Source organism: Topomyia yanbarensis, chromosome 3 (genome assembly GCF_030247195.1).
Source record: "Topomyia yanbarensis strain Yona2022 chromosome 3, ASM3024719v1, whole genome shotgun sequence".
In the NCBI taxonomy this organism is placed as follows: domain Eukaryota; kingdom Metazoa; phylum Arthropoda; class Insecta; order Diptera; family Culicidae; genus Topomyia; species Topomyia yanbarensis.
This window is the reverse complement of record NC_080672.1, coordinates 86,026,959-86,045,189: the sequence shown is the minus strand read 5'-3', so window position 1 is coordinate 86,045,189 and position 18,231 is coordinate 86,026,959. Positions and strand designations below refer to the sequence as shown.

At 39.4% G+C, this 18,231-nt stretch overlaps 1 protein-coding gene across 1 annotated transcript; it reads left to right on the top strand.

The window, feature by feature from the left end:
• The first annotated feature begins 108 nt into the window (after window positions 1-108).
• LOC131687040 (uncharacterized) lies at window positions 109-6,748 on the top strand. Its single transcript, XM_058971076.1, has 6 exons — window positions 109-303; window positions 5,154-5,596; window positions 5,657-5,753; window positions 5,854-6,111; window positions 6,155-6,337; window positions 6,393-6,748. The coding sequence occupies exons 2-6, from the start codon at window positions 5,561-5,563 to the stop codon at window positions 6,701-6,703; spliced, it is 885 nt and encodes a 294-aa protein (XP_058827059.1). The 5' UTR covers window positions 109-303; window positions 5,154-5,560; the 3' UTR covers window positions 6,704-6,748.
• Window positions 6,749-18,231: the final 11,483 nt, after the last annotated feature.

Sequence of the window (18,231 nt, the reverse complement as noted above, 5' to 3'; positions counted from 1 at the left end):
GGTGTGCGCAATATTTTCACCGATTGTAATTCGGATCCCTAACTCGGCGATGATGACGATGACCGGACAATGTAATCAAAAGTGTCGTAGCAGGAATTGTTCAGCAGGACGAATGTTTGTAAATAATGTCATTTGCATCGTGTTGCAATGTGGCGGCGGCACGAGCGAACATTTCTAACAAAGAGAGGAACCAAGTAAGAAGATTGATGAATGATACGTCGCCAGGTTTGTTTACGAACAGTGAACCGATTTTAGGAGGAGCTGTTGAACCTGTAAATGCGAAAGCTACTATCAATATAACTGGTAGGTGATTTATAATTATATTTTTTCCCTAGATCTCCTAACAGGTCGGCGAGATGTTCGACTAAATCAAAACTTAAATCAATTTTTATAAAATTTAAGCCTAGTTATTCAATTCCACATATTCGTCATTGGCTCTAGACTTTAGATTTTCAATCTTTTGATAGTTGATTTTTTTTTTAATTTCGCGTGAACTTTACAATTTATATTTGATTTTGATCTATCGCCTCTAGATTATTGACCAATTAACTTTCTCTAATAAATATTAACTTTTCACATTAATTTTTATTTTACTGCAGGATTCGATTCCTATTGTCATCCTACATTTAAAATTTCATTTTCTACATAGCACATTACAAACATCACATTACGCTTTCAATATTGCTCTTTTGCCATATAAATTTTCAAACTTCACTTTTCTTTTCTCATCTTTCACTTTTCCCTTTTCACCTTTCACCTTTCACCTTTCACTTTTCACTTTTCACTTTTCACTTTTCACTTTTCACTTTTCACTTTTCACTTTTCACTTTTCACTTTTCACTTTTCACTTTTCACTTTTCACTTTTCACTTTTCACTTTTCACTTTTCACTTTTCACTTTTCACTTTTCACTTTTCACTTTTCACTTTTCACTTTTCACTTTTCACTTTTCACTTTTCACTTTTCACTTTTCACTTTTCACTTTTCACTTTTCACTTTTCACTTTTCACTTTTCACTTTTCACTTTTCACTTTTCACTTTTCACTTTTCACTTTTCACTTTTCACTTTTCACTTTTCACTTTTCACTTTTCACTTTTCACTTTTCACTTTTCACTTTTCACTTTTCACTTTTCACTTTTCACTTTTCACTTTTCACTTTTCACTTTTCACTTTTCACTTTTCACTTTTCACTTTTCACTTTTCACTTTTCACTTTTCACTTTTCACTTTTCACTTTTCACTTTTCACTTTTCACTTTTCACTTTTCACTTTTCACTTTTCACTTTTCACTTTTCACTTTTCACTTTTCACTTTTCACTTTTCACTTTTCACTTTTCACTTTTCACTTTTCACTTTTCACTTTTCACTTTTCACTTTTCACTTTTCACTTTTCACTTTTCACTTTTCACTTTTCACTTTTCACTTTTCACTTTTCACTTTTCACTTTTCACTTTTCACTTTTCACTTTTCACTTTTCACTTTTCACTTTTCACTTTTCACTTTTCACTTTTCACTTTTCACTTTTCACTTTTCACTTTTCACTTTTCACTTTTCACTTTTCACTTTTCACTTTTCACTTTTCACTTTTCACTTTTCACTTTTCACTTTTCACTTTTCACTTTTCACTTTTCACTTTTCACTTTTCACTTTTCACTTTTCACTTTTCACTTTTCACTTTTCACTTTTCACTTTTCACTTTTCACTTTTCACTTTTCACTTTTCACTTTTCACTTTTCACTTTTCACTTTTCACTTTTCACTTTTCACTTTTCACTTTTCACTTTTCACTTTTCACTTTTCACTTTTCACTTTTCACTTTTCACTTTTCACTTTTCACTTTTCACTTTTCACTTTTCACTTTTCACTTTTCACTTTTCACTTTTCACTTTTCACTTTTCACTTTTCACTTTTCACTTTTCACTTTTCACTTTTCACTTTTCACTTTTCACTTTTCACTTTTCACTTTTCACTTTTCACTTTTCACTTTTCACTTTTCACTTTTCACTTTTCACTTTTCACTTTTCACTTTTCACTTTTCACTTTTCACTTTTCACTTTTCACTTTTCACTTTTCACTTTTCACTTTTCACTTTTCACTTTTCACTTTTCACTTTTCACTTTTCACTTTTCACTTTTCACTTTTCACTTTTCACTTTTCACTTTTCACTTTTCACTTTTCACTTTTCACTTTTCACTTTTCACTTTTCACTTTTCACTTTTCACTTTTCACTTTTCACTTTTCACTTTTCACTTTTCACTTTTCACTTTTCACTTTTCACTTTTCACTTTTCACTTTTCACTTTTCACTTTTCACTTTTCACTTTTCACTTTTCACTTTTCACTTTTCACTTTTCACTTTTCACTTTTCACTTTTCACTTTTCACTTTTCACTTTTCACTTTTCACTTTTCACTTTTCACTTTTCACTTTTCACTTTTCACTTTTCACTTTTCACTTTTCACTTTTCACTTTTCACTTTTCACTTTTCACTTTTCACTTTTCACTTTTCACTTTTCACTTTTCACTTTTCACTTTTCACTTTTCACTTTTCACTTTTCACTTTTCACTTTTCACTTTTCACTTTTCACTTTTCACTTTTCACTTTTCACTTTTCACTTTTCACTTTTCACTTTTCACTTTTCACTTTTCACTTTTCACTTTTCACTTTTCACTTTTCACTTTTCACTTTTCACTTTTCACTTTTCACTTTTCACTTTTCACTTTTCACTTTTCACTTTTCACTTTTCACTTTTCACTTTTCACTTTTCACTTTTCACTTTTCACTTTTCACTTTTCACTTTTCACTTTTCACTTTTCACTTTTCACTTTTCACTTTTCACTTTTCACTTTTCACTTTTCACTTTTCACTTTTCACTTTTCACTTTTCACTTTTCACTTTTCACTTTTCACTTTTCACTTTTCACTTTTCACTTTTCACTTTTCACTTTTCACTTTTCACTTTTCACTTTTCACTTTTCACTTTTCACTTTTCACTTTTCACTTTTCACTTTTCACTTTTCACTTTTCACTTTTCACTTTTCACTTTTCACTTTTCACTTTTCACTTTTCACTTTTCACTTTTCACTTTTCACTTTTCACTTTTCACTTTTCACTTTTCACTTTTCACTTTTCACTTTTCACTTTTCACTTTTCACTTTTCACTTTTCACTTTTCACTTTTCACTTTTCACTTTTCACTTTTCACTTTTCACTTTTCACTTTTCACTTTTCACTTTTCACTTTTCACTTTTCACTTTTCACTTTTCACTTTTCACTTTTCACTTTTCACTTTTCACTTTTCACTTTTCACTTTTCACTTTTCACTTTTCACTTTTCACTTTTCACTTTTCACTTTTCACTTTTCACTTTTCACTTTTCACTTTTCACTTTTCACTTTTCACTTTTCACTTTTCACTTTTCACTTTTCACTTTTCACTTTTCACTTTTCACTTTTCACTTTTCACTTTTCACTTTTCACTTTTCACTTTTCACTTTTCACTTTTCACTTTTCACTTTTCACTTTTCACTTTTCACTTTTCACTTTTCACTTTTCACTTTTCACTTTTCACTTTTCACTTTTCACTTTTCACTTTTCACTTTTCTGACGGCGTCGGTGGCTTTTCACTTTTCTGACGGCGTCGGTGGTAAGCTTGACCGCCACCCATCCCACTTGGTCTGCGTTCAATCCCAGCAGAGATCGTTTAAAACTTTTCTAAGGTGTACAAATCTGTGGTCACGTCTTACTTCAGAAGAGAAGTAATGCCGTTGGGTCGATATCTAGTCCAGATAGTGGAGTCACTTCTCTGGTGTCAGTCTTTGACTTCGTAGCACCCCTATACTTACAAACAAATATCCTCCTCCCGTGATACTTGTGTAGTAGGCCTCTAGCAAAAGCAAGTATCGGACATCCTTTCCCTTTCCTTCCACGATCTACGTTCGGATCCCGCCAGCACAGGTATTGATCACAATAAACACTTTAGGGTTACCAGAAGTTGCACATTGAAAGATGTTCTGCTACACCCAAGCCTTATTAACTACTGATTCCCTGCGCAACACTTGAACGGTGTCAACATTCAGAACATTTGCAAGTAGCACGGTTTCTGCTTGCATTCTAATTCCATAGAAAAGTTTTGGAAAAGTCGGATCTTGAGAATTTCTTTTGGTCTGCATTTCAGCAATATGGTTGTTTTCGGAACAGTATTAACGAGTAGACGCCAAATATTGATGTCAGAGACAAGTTTAAAAATCAAGATGGCGACTTCTGGCTTCGCGGTATTTTTTAAAACCTAATCAATAAGGGTATTTTTGGAACGGGCTTGGCGAGTAGACGCCAGATATCGATGTCTAAAGCTGTTGTCTGAGTCACGTTGTCTGAGTTATACAGAGTATCGCTAAGCCCATAGTTGCCATTTCGTATTTCAAAATGGCCTCAGACATTAATCTCTATCATGCGCCCATTAGACCCGCTCTAAACATATGCATACTGATTGGGTTATAGAAAATTCCGTTAGACTGGAAGTCGCCATCTTGGTATTCCAAAGGCCTTTTGGCGACTACTCGTCAAACCCGTTGCAAAAATTTTCATGGTACCATTAGAGAATTCCACTGAACCGGAAGTTGCCATGTTGGTTTTCTAAATGGCCTCAAGTATCGATATCTGTCATCTACTTGTCAGGCCGAATTACCTCCACTGTCTTAATAGCCCCGGTCCCCCTACATTTAAGTGGTAGAAATTGATTGTTGAAAGATTATATAGGTAAAACAGCAAAGTTACTATCAACTGTTTTATGAGGTCATAGTAGAAAAAAATGCGAATTAAAAAAAACTTTTAAAAAAATAATACCTTCTTGAGAAAAGTACGCTACCTAAACACAATTATCCAAATTTAATATTTTTTTTCGACCAACAACGTATCTAGCTTTAGATACTTCCAAGATATCTCACTGCACGGCTGTCAGTCAAACTGAGCTAAAGTGCTACACATAACGCATTTGTTTCCAGATCATCCACGGTTGCGCCATGCGCGGCATGAACAATTGCAGCCGCTGCATAATGAAGAATTAATCCTTTCGCTTTTATGCTCTTACCGCAAGCAGGATTACCAACAATTATCTAATTTGATTTCATTTTATTTCGTCCCTTGACATCTGCATTGCAGAATGCAGATTGTAGGTAAATATACCAACGCATTCGTGATCTGGGTATCAACAACTTATGTCAGCATTGAAAACATGTTCTGTGCAAGAGTCACATCAAATTTAGCTCATGATGAGAATGACTGGAACCAGAAGGGATCTATAGTTTTAATCTGTTCGAAATGTGACTGTCCAAAGTGTGCAATTAATCGCTTCAGGACAATGGTGCATCGTCTAGGACGATTTGCTTTAAATAGGTCCTGCCAAGGGTTGAGGTCGTCAGTGAAGCAGCATCGTTGGGACTGTTCGGATTTCGAGTTGAGCTACTGAAAGAATTTACTGAAAAGTTAAACAACAATCTCCCAGTAAAATAACGAGTCGGCATTCGCAAAATTTTTAAGGCGCTGAAAAATTGTTGAAATCTGTAGCAATGATCGCGTGCTCTGTTTGGAAATTGCTGATTTTTGTAAGTTAACACCTGAAAGATGTTTTGTAGAACTACAAATTGTACCCATTTAACTTGCAGATTTGTGCATTAAACGTTTTATCGACCGAAGGGAACGACAAAGATCAGATCCATTTGGAAGCTAAGCCACAACTTTATGACTCTATTTCTCTAAAAGGTTAGCTTTGAATTACATGAATTTTAATTTTTTTATGAATAAGCATTCATATTACTAATAATAACAAATATTTGACGTGTTCCCATTTTATCCCATACAGAGTCTAACCAGTTCGGTCACGATGTTAGCGAAAATGGCCAGTTCCACCACGAGAACCGCGGTATCGACGGAATCGCATATGGCTGCCATGGCTACAGAGATGATTCCGGCCAACTTCAGCTAACCCATTACGTTACCGATGCCCGTGGTTATCGTGTAATTCAACCGAATCAGCCCGTACAATTGTACATGGTTGCAACAAATCCACCTCCGAAGGGTGCCGAAACAGCAGATCTTCATCCGCTGCGAAGTGAGCAGCGTTTGTGGAGTGAGCTCCAGTTCCTCGATTGCCATCGTTCCAGCTCCACCTAAGCCTATGCCAAATCGGGAGCCACACAGTTGCCGGCCAGATGGTACTGCCCAATCGAATGTACCGGCGGCAACGGCACTGGCTCCAGTTGGTGGAGCTTTAGGGGGTCTTCTGGGTGGATTGGTTGGTGGTTTATTGCAAGGACTTGGGCAAGGTCTTGGTGTCAACTTGCTAGGTAAGCACCTGATCTTTTTTTCTTTTAATACATGTTACAATTTTTTCTCTTTTAGCTCCAAATAACTGTGCAGCAACCAATACTCACGTTATTCCGCAGCAATGCACTAGTGGTTGCAATAAGAATCAGCCGGCATATGTGGGACTGATCCCGACTATATATCAGCCAAGATCCTTTGACGAGCAGCTCATAAATTCGTTGGAAGCAATGCTCCCGAATCTGTTGGAGCATAGAGGCGAGCGGAACAATGCACCAATGTACTGGTTACTGCCAAGTTCTCAGGAGGGCAATTGGCGGTCTGAATCACGAAATGGGTTGATGGGTAAGATTTATTCTCTTAGACACTTGCAGCAGCGAAGATTGTAGTAGAAAACGAATGGCCGAAATAAGTAAAATAGAACCCGATTTACAGCAGGGGTATTTTTAATTCAAACGAATGATAAATAAAAGCAATCTACATTGTCATAAAATTCTTTTGTGAATCTTACATTATATCTGTCATGCTTCAGAGATAAGATTTGTCTCATCAATGTAACTTTAAAACATTTCATATTTTCGGTGTTCTGACATCAGGAAGATGTTATCGGAATAATGGGAAATACCGGGGTATGGATAAGACCTTGTTTTTCAAACTGCACTTTGAATCAATGAATTAATGTACAATACAACAACTCTGTTTCAATATTTCAACAGAAAAGTAATGATTTTGTGTGTGTTGCCTGTGGATATTGGCTAACTTTATGCAATATCCTAACAGCGCTTATCGATGAATCGGTAGCAGAGAAGTTCGAAATCGTACATTGATCTGGCTAGAAATGAGGTATTGAATCAAGCGCCGATCCAACTTTCAGCAAAAAATTGAAACGTTTTTGGCTATATATGTATGCATAATTCGGATGGCATCGTAGCTACAATCAAAAGACGGTGTCCAAAACTTACGCAATGAAGCTGTACAAGAAGTAGAAGAAGAACCTGTCTAAAATTTGTCAGTCAAAAAACATTTGTCAGTCAAGCGATATGCGTTTGGGATAAATTGAACCAGATCTTTACCATATCGTCTACGGATAAATCTGCAAGGAGGAATGTTTCCAAAAACAAATGCTTTTTGATGTCTCACGAAGGTGTGACTCAGTTATAGCCAAATTTAACATCATCCTCTATGCCCGGACTGGACCGCCTTAGAATAATACTGAACCAGTAATATTGTTTTGTACTAAAACAGTCAATCTTCCCACCACTTCAGAACTTTGCCATATCGAGATATTTTTAGCCATCATCCTTTATAAAAACTCAATTGTGTCTAAAAATGAACATAAAATAACTGTGGTTGAAAGTGACTAAAAAAGTGAACCCTACCAATGTCATAAACCTGATAAATGGATTCAAGGATAAGTTGTGGAAGTTTTAGTTTGAAGAAGAGGTTCAATAGAACAATGATATAAAAACATTGTCATGTAGCAGCAATTTATTTCCAGGTAGTGCAGGTAAAGAAAATTGTTAACGGCTTTTATTGTGTGCGTGATTTTTTTTCGAATACAGTTGTCAACACTAGTAGATCCATAAAAACTACAATAACCATATTTGCCCAAAAAATTAGAATTAGGGATTACGTTGTCGATTTTCAGAGAGATTGTGTAACCTATCTATAGGAGAAATAATCTAGTAGTTGGTCGCCCTATTGACTGTCAGACAGTTTCTGTACGAAAATGAAAAAAACACGTTTTATTTGAGTGTTTTCGTTGCCGTTTCCCGTTCAATTTCAATCAGTTACACTAGTTTACACCATTTCTGAACTAAATAAGCTAGTGGTCATTTTCAATGTAAAATCGTGTGCTAAATCCGAAAATGAGGTCCAAAAAATTTGCAGTAGAACAGTTTTCGAGTTACGGTGAAAAAATGAATTTTACCTTTAAAATTAAAAGTACGTTTAGTAAAATCCAAATATCTTCGGTTGTAGTGTATTGATATGAAATATTATTATGTTGAATTAAAGGTAATTGAATGCACTTTAGATCGTTGGAACATGTTGTTTTAGTGCGATTACTGGTTATGATGTTATTTACGAATCCATTGAACTTTTTTATTAATTTTTCGTCATTTTTTGAAGAAAAATGAGCATGTGGTCAATATTTTTGGCAAGATAAAGCAATCCTAAAAATTATATTTTTATGGTAAATTAAAGCCTGCTGAAAACCAATGAAAATAAGCACTTGTTAGTTTGAATCCGATGAAAATAGCGAAAGTTATTAAATTTTTTGTAAAATGGTATTTTTTGTGTTTCTCTGGGTCAACCAATTGAACCGTCTCGATTCCAATTTTTTCTAGGGCTTGTTTAATAATATATGCGGGAGTCTCCGCCAGAATTCTGTTAAACAAGTAAATGGAAGAATTTTGAAAGAATTTAATGTAAGGTAATACTCGAACTCGTTTATCTAAATGATTAAGGACTTCTGATAACAATAATTTCAGGCTCAGTGGAGTAATGTCATCAAAAATTTTGCATTAATAATACGCATAATATTTACATGTGTCATACAGAATCGTATATGTAGAAAAACGTTATAAACTGCATGCTACACAATACACACATCGGAAGCTTATCACGGTGCAAAATGCTAAATTCGGTCACTAGCTTAACGAAAGATGACTTATCCACCTATTTTGTCACGTTTTGTTCTACTAACAATTTATTTTACGTTATTAAAACGTCTAGAAGTATATAATTTTAAATCATATTGGATTAACATTGGCTTCTACGATGTACCGATTTTACTGTAGTGGTTACTTAACGTATGTAGTATCACATATTTCTACGGATTCGTATAATTTGTATTAACATTGTACAAAACTTAGTTGAGCAGCCAGCAGCTTTCAAAATACGAATTTTATAACGCGTGCGGGTTTAGTTTACAACGAATTTTGTATCATAAGAGTGTTATTTTATGTAATAGGGGAGCCCGGGGCTAGTTGGCGGTTAGGGTAAGTTGGCGGAACCCCGTTTTCTCCGTTTCTATTAGACATAAAACGCTGTCTCTCGTTGTATACCTCAAGTAATGTGAAACATTATGTTTTGTAGAAGCTGTGGGCGATATTGTATTTTTGAGCAAACTCTGTAAATTTTCTTAATTTTAAACATTTTGTGTTATTTAAGGTGGCTTTCAATCTTTTCCCCGAACGATTATACTTTTCGGTAGTGCGCGAAAAGAGCTTTCAGCATCCGTATAGATGTTACACCTATTCATACCCAAAAGTAATTTTTTAAATCCTTTTTTATAAAATATGGGGTTGGGGTAAGTTGACGGTAACGCACACGGGGCAAGTTGGCAAGTGCAAAAATAGTCATTATATATTTTTATTTCTGGAATTCACTCCAAAGTACGAGAAACTTTTTCTTGTGCCTCTCGTCAACGCAGGGGACAATTATTTCAGCCAATCGCCTGAAGAATTTCGAAAATTTGCTTTTGAATATGGAGTACGCGTCGAAGTCCAAATGGCGGGGTATTGAGACTGAAATATAATGAAAAGTGTCGAATACTATACAGTTTAATTGTATTTCCATTGGATCGCTTATTTTCTGGCACTCCGCCAACTTACCCCATACTTACCGCCAACTTACCCCGAGGCTGGGGTAAGTTGGCGGCTTTTCCGCGTCACATATTTTTGTCTCTAGAAAAGAAGACAGCGTATCAAACAATTTAAGAAAATTCAGAGATGTTGCCAACAGTATACCCTTTCATGCAACGTGTTCTATTTTGTAAGAGCTACCAAAATCAAAGCGGTAAAAAATGAAAACTGAAAACACCGCCAACTAGCCCCGGTCTCCCCTACACTTGTAATATTACACGCAGTATTGCATACCAATCATTCGATGACTTATAATTTCATTGATGCTGAAATTATTGTTATCAGAAGTCTTTAATCATTTCGATAAACGAGTTCCCCACATTAAATTCTTTCAAAATTCTTCCATTTACTTGTTTAACAGAATTCTGATCGAGAGTCCCTCATATATTATTAAACAAGCCCTAGGAAAAATTGGAATCGAGACGGAAACACAAAAATTGCCATTTTACAAAAAATTGAATAACTTTCGCAATTTTCATCGGATTCAAACCAAAAAGTGCTTATTTTCATTGGTTATAAGCAGATTTTAATTTCCCATAAAAATATAATTTTTAGGATTGCTTTATCTTGCCGAAAATATTGATCACACGCTCATTTTTCTTCAAAAAATGAGGAAAAATTAAAAAAAGTCCAAAATATTCGTAAATGACGTCAGAACCACTAGTCGTTTTAAAACAAAATGTTCTAACGGTCGAAAGTGCGTTCAATTACCTTTAATTCAACATAATAATATTTCATTACGATGCACTATAACCGAAGATATTTGGAGTTTACTGCACGTACTTTTAATTTTGAAGGTGAAATTCATTTTTTCACTGTAATTCGAAAACTGTTCCACTGTAAATTTTTTGAACCTCATTTTCGGATTCAGTACGCAATTTTACATCAGAAAAGGTGTTCGAATATTGAAGTTCAGATTTTTATTTTTATTTTGTAAACTAGTGTTATTCACCGAGGGATCCTCCTGTCAGGTGATGTGTTAGTTGGCAAAATTAGTGTGTGAAACTGTTGGAATAATAATGATTATTTTTTTCCAATTGTGATAGTATTATTTACATCACTTTGTAAATGGACCCATAAAATTATCTTCCATATATTCCATTTATCGCTTGCAGCGCCATCTAAATCTCATTCACTGAATCCTCTGAAGTGCGAATTCGACGACTGCGATTTTTTCCATTGAGATAATAGTTTCATATGCATCTGCTGCAATCGTACCTGGAGCAAAGCGGAATGAAAAAAAGCAATGTGGACAACGTAAGTTGGATATACACGATCTTGAGCCGATACGGTGGGCATTTGGCTGGACGTTTTATCACATCAACCAGCAGTGCTGTGGTTTCAACACTCGCGGGTGCAAGGGAGCATTCGCTCAGGGTAAAGCGATGTTTATTTGTCCTACTTGCAGAGACAAACTGAAAGGACGTAGCATTTGCTCCTATATTGCGGATTCTCAACAATGTTTTCAATCACCAAATTCGAATCAATCTGATTTGCCAGCCCAGCTTCAGCAGCTTTCGATTGTCGTGTCGGATTTGAGCAAGAAAATCGATAACCTTCCGTCGAATGTACCACAAGCGATCTCATCTCTCGATAGTTCTAATCGGTCGAACATTCCAATGTGGCCTCGAATTAGTGTAAAACGTCGTCAAGTAGAACCCGAGCATGCAGGCTGTTGTCGATCTTGGAACGAAGTCAGTTGATTTGAGCGACTTGTCAGTTCCATCTATCGTATTCGTGTCAGCGACAGCATTAAGGAAGTTCTGGCTATACTTGTCTGGTCTAATAAATCCTTTGACCAGCGACGACGAAGTGCAGAAAATCGTATCCAGATGCCTATCTACAATAGAACCCGCAGATGTTGTCCGTCTAATTCCCAAGGGACAAGATGTTTCTCGTATGTCTTTCGTGTCCTTCAAAGTCGGTTTGGTTCCTGCAGTACGAAGTCAAGCTTTGGATCCTTCATCATGGCCAGGGGCGGCGAAACACTTTACGCCCGAGTGGGTAGAAAGCATAGGGTGAGGGGTCCATTAGTAAGTATTTTTTCCCTTTTCGCAATGCACACGCTTACATTACATTTACATTAAATCACGTTCGTTTATGCAAATGGATTTGTGGTATATCGATGTTTTCAAATGTGTGTAGTGCGATATACATGCGTTGCACATCTAAATTTTTTAAAATGGTTCAACATTTCGAGTGGGTAATTACTCACTCGGTTATTTTCGAGTGGGTAGTACTACCGATACTACCCACGCTTTCCGCCGGCCCTGATCATGGCCTAACGGTTTGTCATTCCGAGAATTTGTCGACCGTCGTTTGCGAATCGCCTTTCAGCTAATGTTGACAATAAAAGTGATACATCGACAAACGAGTCCGCTCCAGCACCGACAGCTCCTGCTGCACCTGCTCCCCAACCGGACACACGTCACGACCAGTTTCTCTCTGTGTGCTATAAGGACGTGAGGGGTATGAGAGCGAAAACGTAAGCTTTTTCGCTGGTACTCTCCTCCAGCGACTACGACGTCATTCTTCTGACCGAGACATGGCAGCGCGATGATGTATTCAATTCAGAACTCTCGCAGGACTATGTAATATACCGATGTGATCGCAACCCAGCATCTAGCCATCTGCTCCGTGGTGGAGGCGTCCTCATAGCGTTGCAGGTTCTCTGCTGTGCTTAAGCGGCGTTGAAAATTTGAAGCAAATCGCAGTACGTATTAACCTTCTGCATCAGTCGTTCTTTATTTGTTGTATATACCTGAGGCTAAATAGCGACCCAGCGTTGTACAAAGCGCACGCCAATTCCGTTTATAATATTTTGGACAAAGCCAGCCGCTCCGACAGTGTTATCATCATCGGTGATTACAATCTTCCTCGGCTTCAGTGGTCGCTTGGCAGTGATTTTAAATGCTAATTACCTCTTAACGCCTCGTCAGAACAAGAAGAAGCTGTCACGGAGTCTATGATTGCAACCAGTCTGTACCAGATCTGCTCACTTACGAACGTGAACGGAAGGATACTCGTTCTTACGTTCGTAAACAACCTAGATGTAGTTGAGCTGCTTGAACCTCCAAACGCAGGAGAAGATTTTTTACAGTCGATTGACGACCTTAATTTTGATTTTAATCGTTGCAACCTTGACGAAATCTCCGCATTGATTGCTGCTGTCGATTGAAGTGACTTAATGTGCTGCAATGAGCTAGACGAGACTGTTCTACTGCGTTATCTATGAAATACTCCGCCACAATGTTCCAGTGAAACGCATCAAGTAGAGAATGAACCACAAGCACCCGTGGTGGAACCCTGAAATTCACCGCTTACGAAACACTCTATGAAAACATCGCAAACGATATTTCCGCCATAAATCCGACGCTAACAAAATAACACTTCGTCAAATCGAACAGCAGTACGAAACCGCCAGAAACGACGCTAGTTCCCGTGACCACCCAGCAACGTTTTGGTCCTTCGTGAATAGCAGAAAACGTTCTGGCACTACACAACCTGTAGTTTTTCTAGGAAACAGCTCATCCTGCTCCCCAGCTCATGCCGTGAATCAATTCGCTGATTTCATTCGTGATGTGTGCATTGCCCCTTCGGAAGAGTATTTAGCAACGCTGCCATCGTAAAACATAAATCTACCTCGCCTGGTTATTAGTGAGGCCGACGTCTCGAATGTTCTGGCTGCCGTTGATACGTCAAAAGGATCTTGTCCAGATCGCCTATCGCCTCTGTTGATAAAAAGCGCTAACTCTTCCGGTGTGCTTCATCTTCAATCGTTCGCTAACCGAAAGAATTTTTCTTGCCGCATGGAAAGAAGCAGCCATCGTTCCTATGCATAAAGCTGGAAACATTCACAGCGTCGCGAGTTATAGAGGTATCTCACTTCTAAACTGTCTTGCTAAAGTCTTCGAAAAGTTAGTCTACAATGCTTCTGCTTATCACTTAATCTCGGAATATCTGCATGGATTCGTCATGAATCGATCTACTACATCTAACCTAATGGCTTATGCTTCTTTGTTGTTTCCTGTCATCGAGAATCGCCAGCAGGTGGATTTAATTTATATAGACTTTTCAAATGCTTTCGACAGAGTACCTCACAATATTGCAATCCGGAAACTACAGCGACTAGGATTTCCAGCTTGGCTTACTAATGGGTTGCAGTCCTATCTCTCTGATCGGTCCGCATTTGCTTGGATAAATAACACCGGGTCAAGCATATTTAATGTACCCAGCGGCGTCCCGCAAGGCAGTCATCTAGGTCCTCTCATTTTTATCTTATTCATTAATTATCTCTGCAGTCGTATCAAGTCAGGAAAACTGATGATCGCTGATGATTTTAAAGTTTTCCGTACCATAGTTACGGTACTCGACTCTATAGTACTTCAAGAAGACATCTGCATGGTACAATAACGGTGTATGCTTAACGGCATGGAAGTTACTGTTAAAAAATGCAATGTGATAAGTTTCGGACGTTTGCAAACTCTATACCGCTATGGATATCGCCTACAAGGACGAGTTATGGAAAGAGTCGATTCTATTCGTGACCTGGGAGTACACTTTGCTTGTAAGCTGAGATTTTCCGACCATATTACTGAAACAATCGCCGAAGCTTTTGGAATGCTAGGCTTTCTAAATCGGAACATTGCAGACTTCGACGATTTCTACGCACTAAAGTCTCATTACTGTGCCTTGATTAGAAGTGTTTTGAAGTACGCGGTACAAGGTTGGGCGCCATATCATGCCGTTCAAAGTGACCGATTAGAGCGTGTATAAAGATGTTTCGTGCGATTCGCTCTCAGGAAGCTTCCATGAAACGCGATAAATCGGGAAAGGCTATGATACAAGTTATGGGCAGATTCCCCATTCAAGAAGTGGCATAACGCTCATACGAAGACTTCGTGATCACCAAAATCAACGGCGTATTCGTATGCAGCTATTACGCTTCCCCAAGGTGTACAGAGAAGCAGTTCAGTCCAATGCTGAAACAGTTAACCGAGCAGTTGATCGGTCGAAAGTCGGTAGTCATTGAAAGTGACTTCAACGCCTGGGGTGTTTAGGGGAGAACATGTATGCAACTGATATAACAAGAAGTATTTTGAAGGCTCGTAGCACCATAATGCCGCGAATACTGGAACCACGCAACAGACGGCGTTCCGTTTACTGGTGGAGCGAAATGCTTAGTACGCTACGCGCTATTTGTCTTAGAGCCAGAAGGCGGGCTCAGAGAGCAATATGGGAGCCAGATAGAGAAGAGTGCAAGAAAGCGTTTCGGGAAGCTAGGGTCGCTTCAAAAAAGGAGATCAAGCTTACCAAGTCAGATTGCTACAAGGATCTGTGCCGAGAAGTAGACGCCGATCCCTGGGGCGACGCGTACCGAGTCGTGATGGCAAAAATGAAGGGCTCGTTGACGCCAGCCGAAAAGTCCCCGAGTAAGCGGAATATAATCGTTGAGTATCTTCTCGACAACACTGTCCAACTATATGGCAACCGACACCGTACGGCGAAGAAGAAGGAGTAAACACGGTCGATCGGTAAGTGATCAACGATGAGTTCGCAGAAGCAACGAAGCGCCTGAACTCAAAGAAAGCCCAAGTCCGCATCGAACACGGAACGTGGTGCTGAAAGCTGCAATCCTGGCATATCCGGACATGCTCAGAATGGGGCTATAAGTGTTTGAAACTTCCCCGAAATGTGGAAGATACTGAATCCGGTATTGTAGCCGAAGCCAGTGAAACTACCGGGCGATCCGGTCTCGTATAGACCCGTGCGACTGCTCGTAACATTCGGAAAACTCCTGGAAAGAATCATTTTTAATAGGCTGATAAAATGCACGGATGGTAAGCGTGGACTTTTCAAGATGCATTGCAGTTCGGATTTTGCAAAGGAGTATCGACAGTGGAGGCAATTCGGACAGTGCTCGAGAAGGCATCTAAACAGAGACGAAGAGGAAATCGATACTGCACTATGGTCCACTAAAAATATGAAGAATGCATACAACATTCCACAGAATGCTGAGAAGCCATTGCTGCAGCGCTTCACAGAATGAGGGTTCCCGAATATCTATGCCAGATCCTGAAGAGACACTTCCAGAGAAGAGTGCTACTGTACGAGACGAACGAAGGTCAGAAGTCAATGCGAGTCTCATCGGATATTCCTCAGGGCTCCATTATCGGTCCAACTCTTTGAAATGGGATGTACGATGGAGTCCTAGCATTGCGGTTGCCCAAGAAAGTGAAAATCGTGGGTTTCGCGAACGACGTGTCACTAACGGTGATGGGTAAGACGCTTGAAGCAGTGGAGCTGTAGGTGACGGAGACATTAGACGCGATCGAGAGCTGGATGAACGGGGTCAAACTGCAAACAGCCTACCACAAGACGGAAGTGTTGTTGGTCAGCAACTACAAAGCGGTTCAGCGGATGCAGATTGACGTCGGAGGGCACGTGATGGCATCGAAGCGCCCACTGAAGCATTTGGGAGTGATAATCGACGACCGGTTGAGCTCCAACAACCACGTCGACTACGCCTGCGAAAAGTCGGCGAAGGCAACGAACGCAATAGCGAGAATCATGCCAAACGTCGGCGGCCCGAGAAGTAGCACGAGACGTCTGCTATCTACTGTTTCGTCATCCGTACTCCGATATCGGATTCCTGCCTGAGGTGCTGCGCTGAAAACCAAGCGGAACCGTGAAAAGTTGAGCAGGACATTCCGGCTGATGGCCGTACGAGTCGCGAGAGCCTACAGAACAATATCGTCGGAGGTAGTATGCGTTATCGCCGGGATGATCCTTATCTGCATCACCCTGGCGGAGGACGTGGAATGCTACCAGCGGAGAAATGCACGAAACGCAAGGAGACTGGTCCGAGCGGACTCGTTGGCTAAATGGCAGCAGGGGTGGGACAATGCGGAGAATGGAAGATGGACCCACCGACTCATCCCAAATGTATCGGCTTGGGTTCATAGAAAGCATGGAGAGCTGAACTTCCATTTGACGCAGTTTTTGTCCGGGCACGGATGTTTCCGGAAATACTTGCATCGGTTTGGACATGCTACGTCACCCCTTTGCCCGGAGTGTGCGAACGTGCAGGAGATACCGGAACACGTGGTCTTCGAATGCCCTAGGTTCGAAGAAGCTCATAGGGATATTCCTGGTGTGACAGTTGACAATATTGTAGAAGAGATGTGCCACGGCGAGCATACCTCGGACGTTGTCAACAGATTGGTTGCGAACATACTGTCCGAGCTGCAGAGGAAGTGGCGAAGGGACAAACAAGAAGCCACAAATCCTGTTTCGAGAAATCTACCGCTCGGCTTCGCGAGAGCCTCTCCGTCGGAGTAAGCATCGTCGGGGACTAGACCGAGTAGCTCGCAAACAAGTACTGGCGGGAGCTAAATGGTTCATGGGGGAAGTTGAGCGAAATGGAACGAGAGGGAGACAAAGGGCTCAAGAAATTGTGGAACTAAAACCAAAGAAGAATCGGATCGGAAGAACTTATTTCGGAGTAAGTTAGATTCACCGCCCGGGACTAGAGTAGACCATCATTGGACACCACCAGTAGCGGGTCGTCGGGGCACCAACGAACCGGACACCCTGCTCCACCGGAATCACCGAACTGACCTAGTTGGTTAGATCGGTTTCGGGAGAACGTCTCTCGCCGGGGAATTCTCCGTCGGAGTAGGCATTTCCCCAACGTATTGCCGTAAGGTAGTACCCGGGAGCAATTAAGTTTCGGGACAGAGCAGTGGTTTTAACGGATCGGGGTTGCATAACCTTTCTATATAAGAAAGGCAAAAAATCCAATACTCACGAAAAACGATCCTGGCCTGCTAGAGACAAACGGAAAACGCCATTTTTCGTCAGTTTCTATGTAGGTGTTTTTAGGTAGATTTTTTTTGCTACTGATATAATTTGTCAACTAGAGGATTCTCACTAATAGCGTTTTCGTTTTTACCTGGTGACACACCCATGTAGTGCAAAAAAGAGATAGACTGATTGAACTCAGGTTTGACTACACCGGTGAAGTGCACTGTCAAAAACGATAAAGCCATAAGAGATCAGTCATATTCCCACAATTTACCAAAAGCCTCCAAGATGTTTCAAACAGTAGGTTCTCAATAGAATGATCAGATAATTAACCTCCAATATTAAAATTTTAAACAAGTCGGCATCAATAAAAAAAAATTTCAATAATTGTAGTAATCCAAGAGAATCTCTCAATGTTACAGATAGCTTTGCAATCAATCAATCACAGGAGCCCTGGAGGTCAC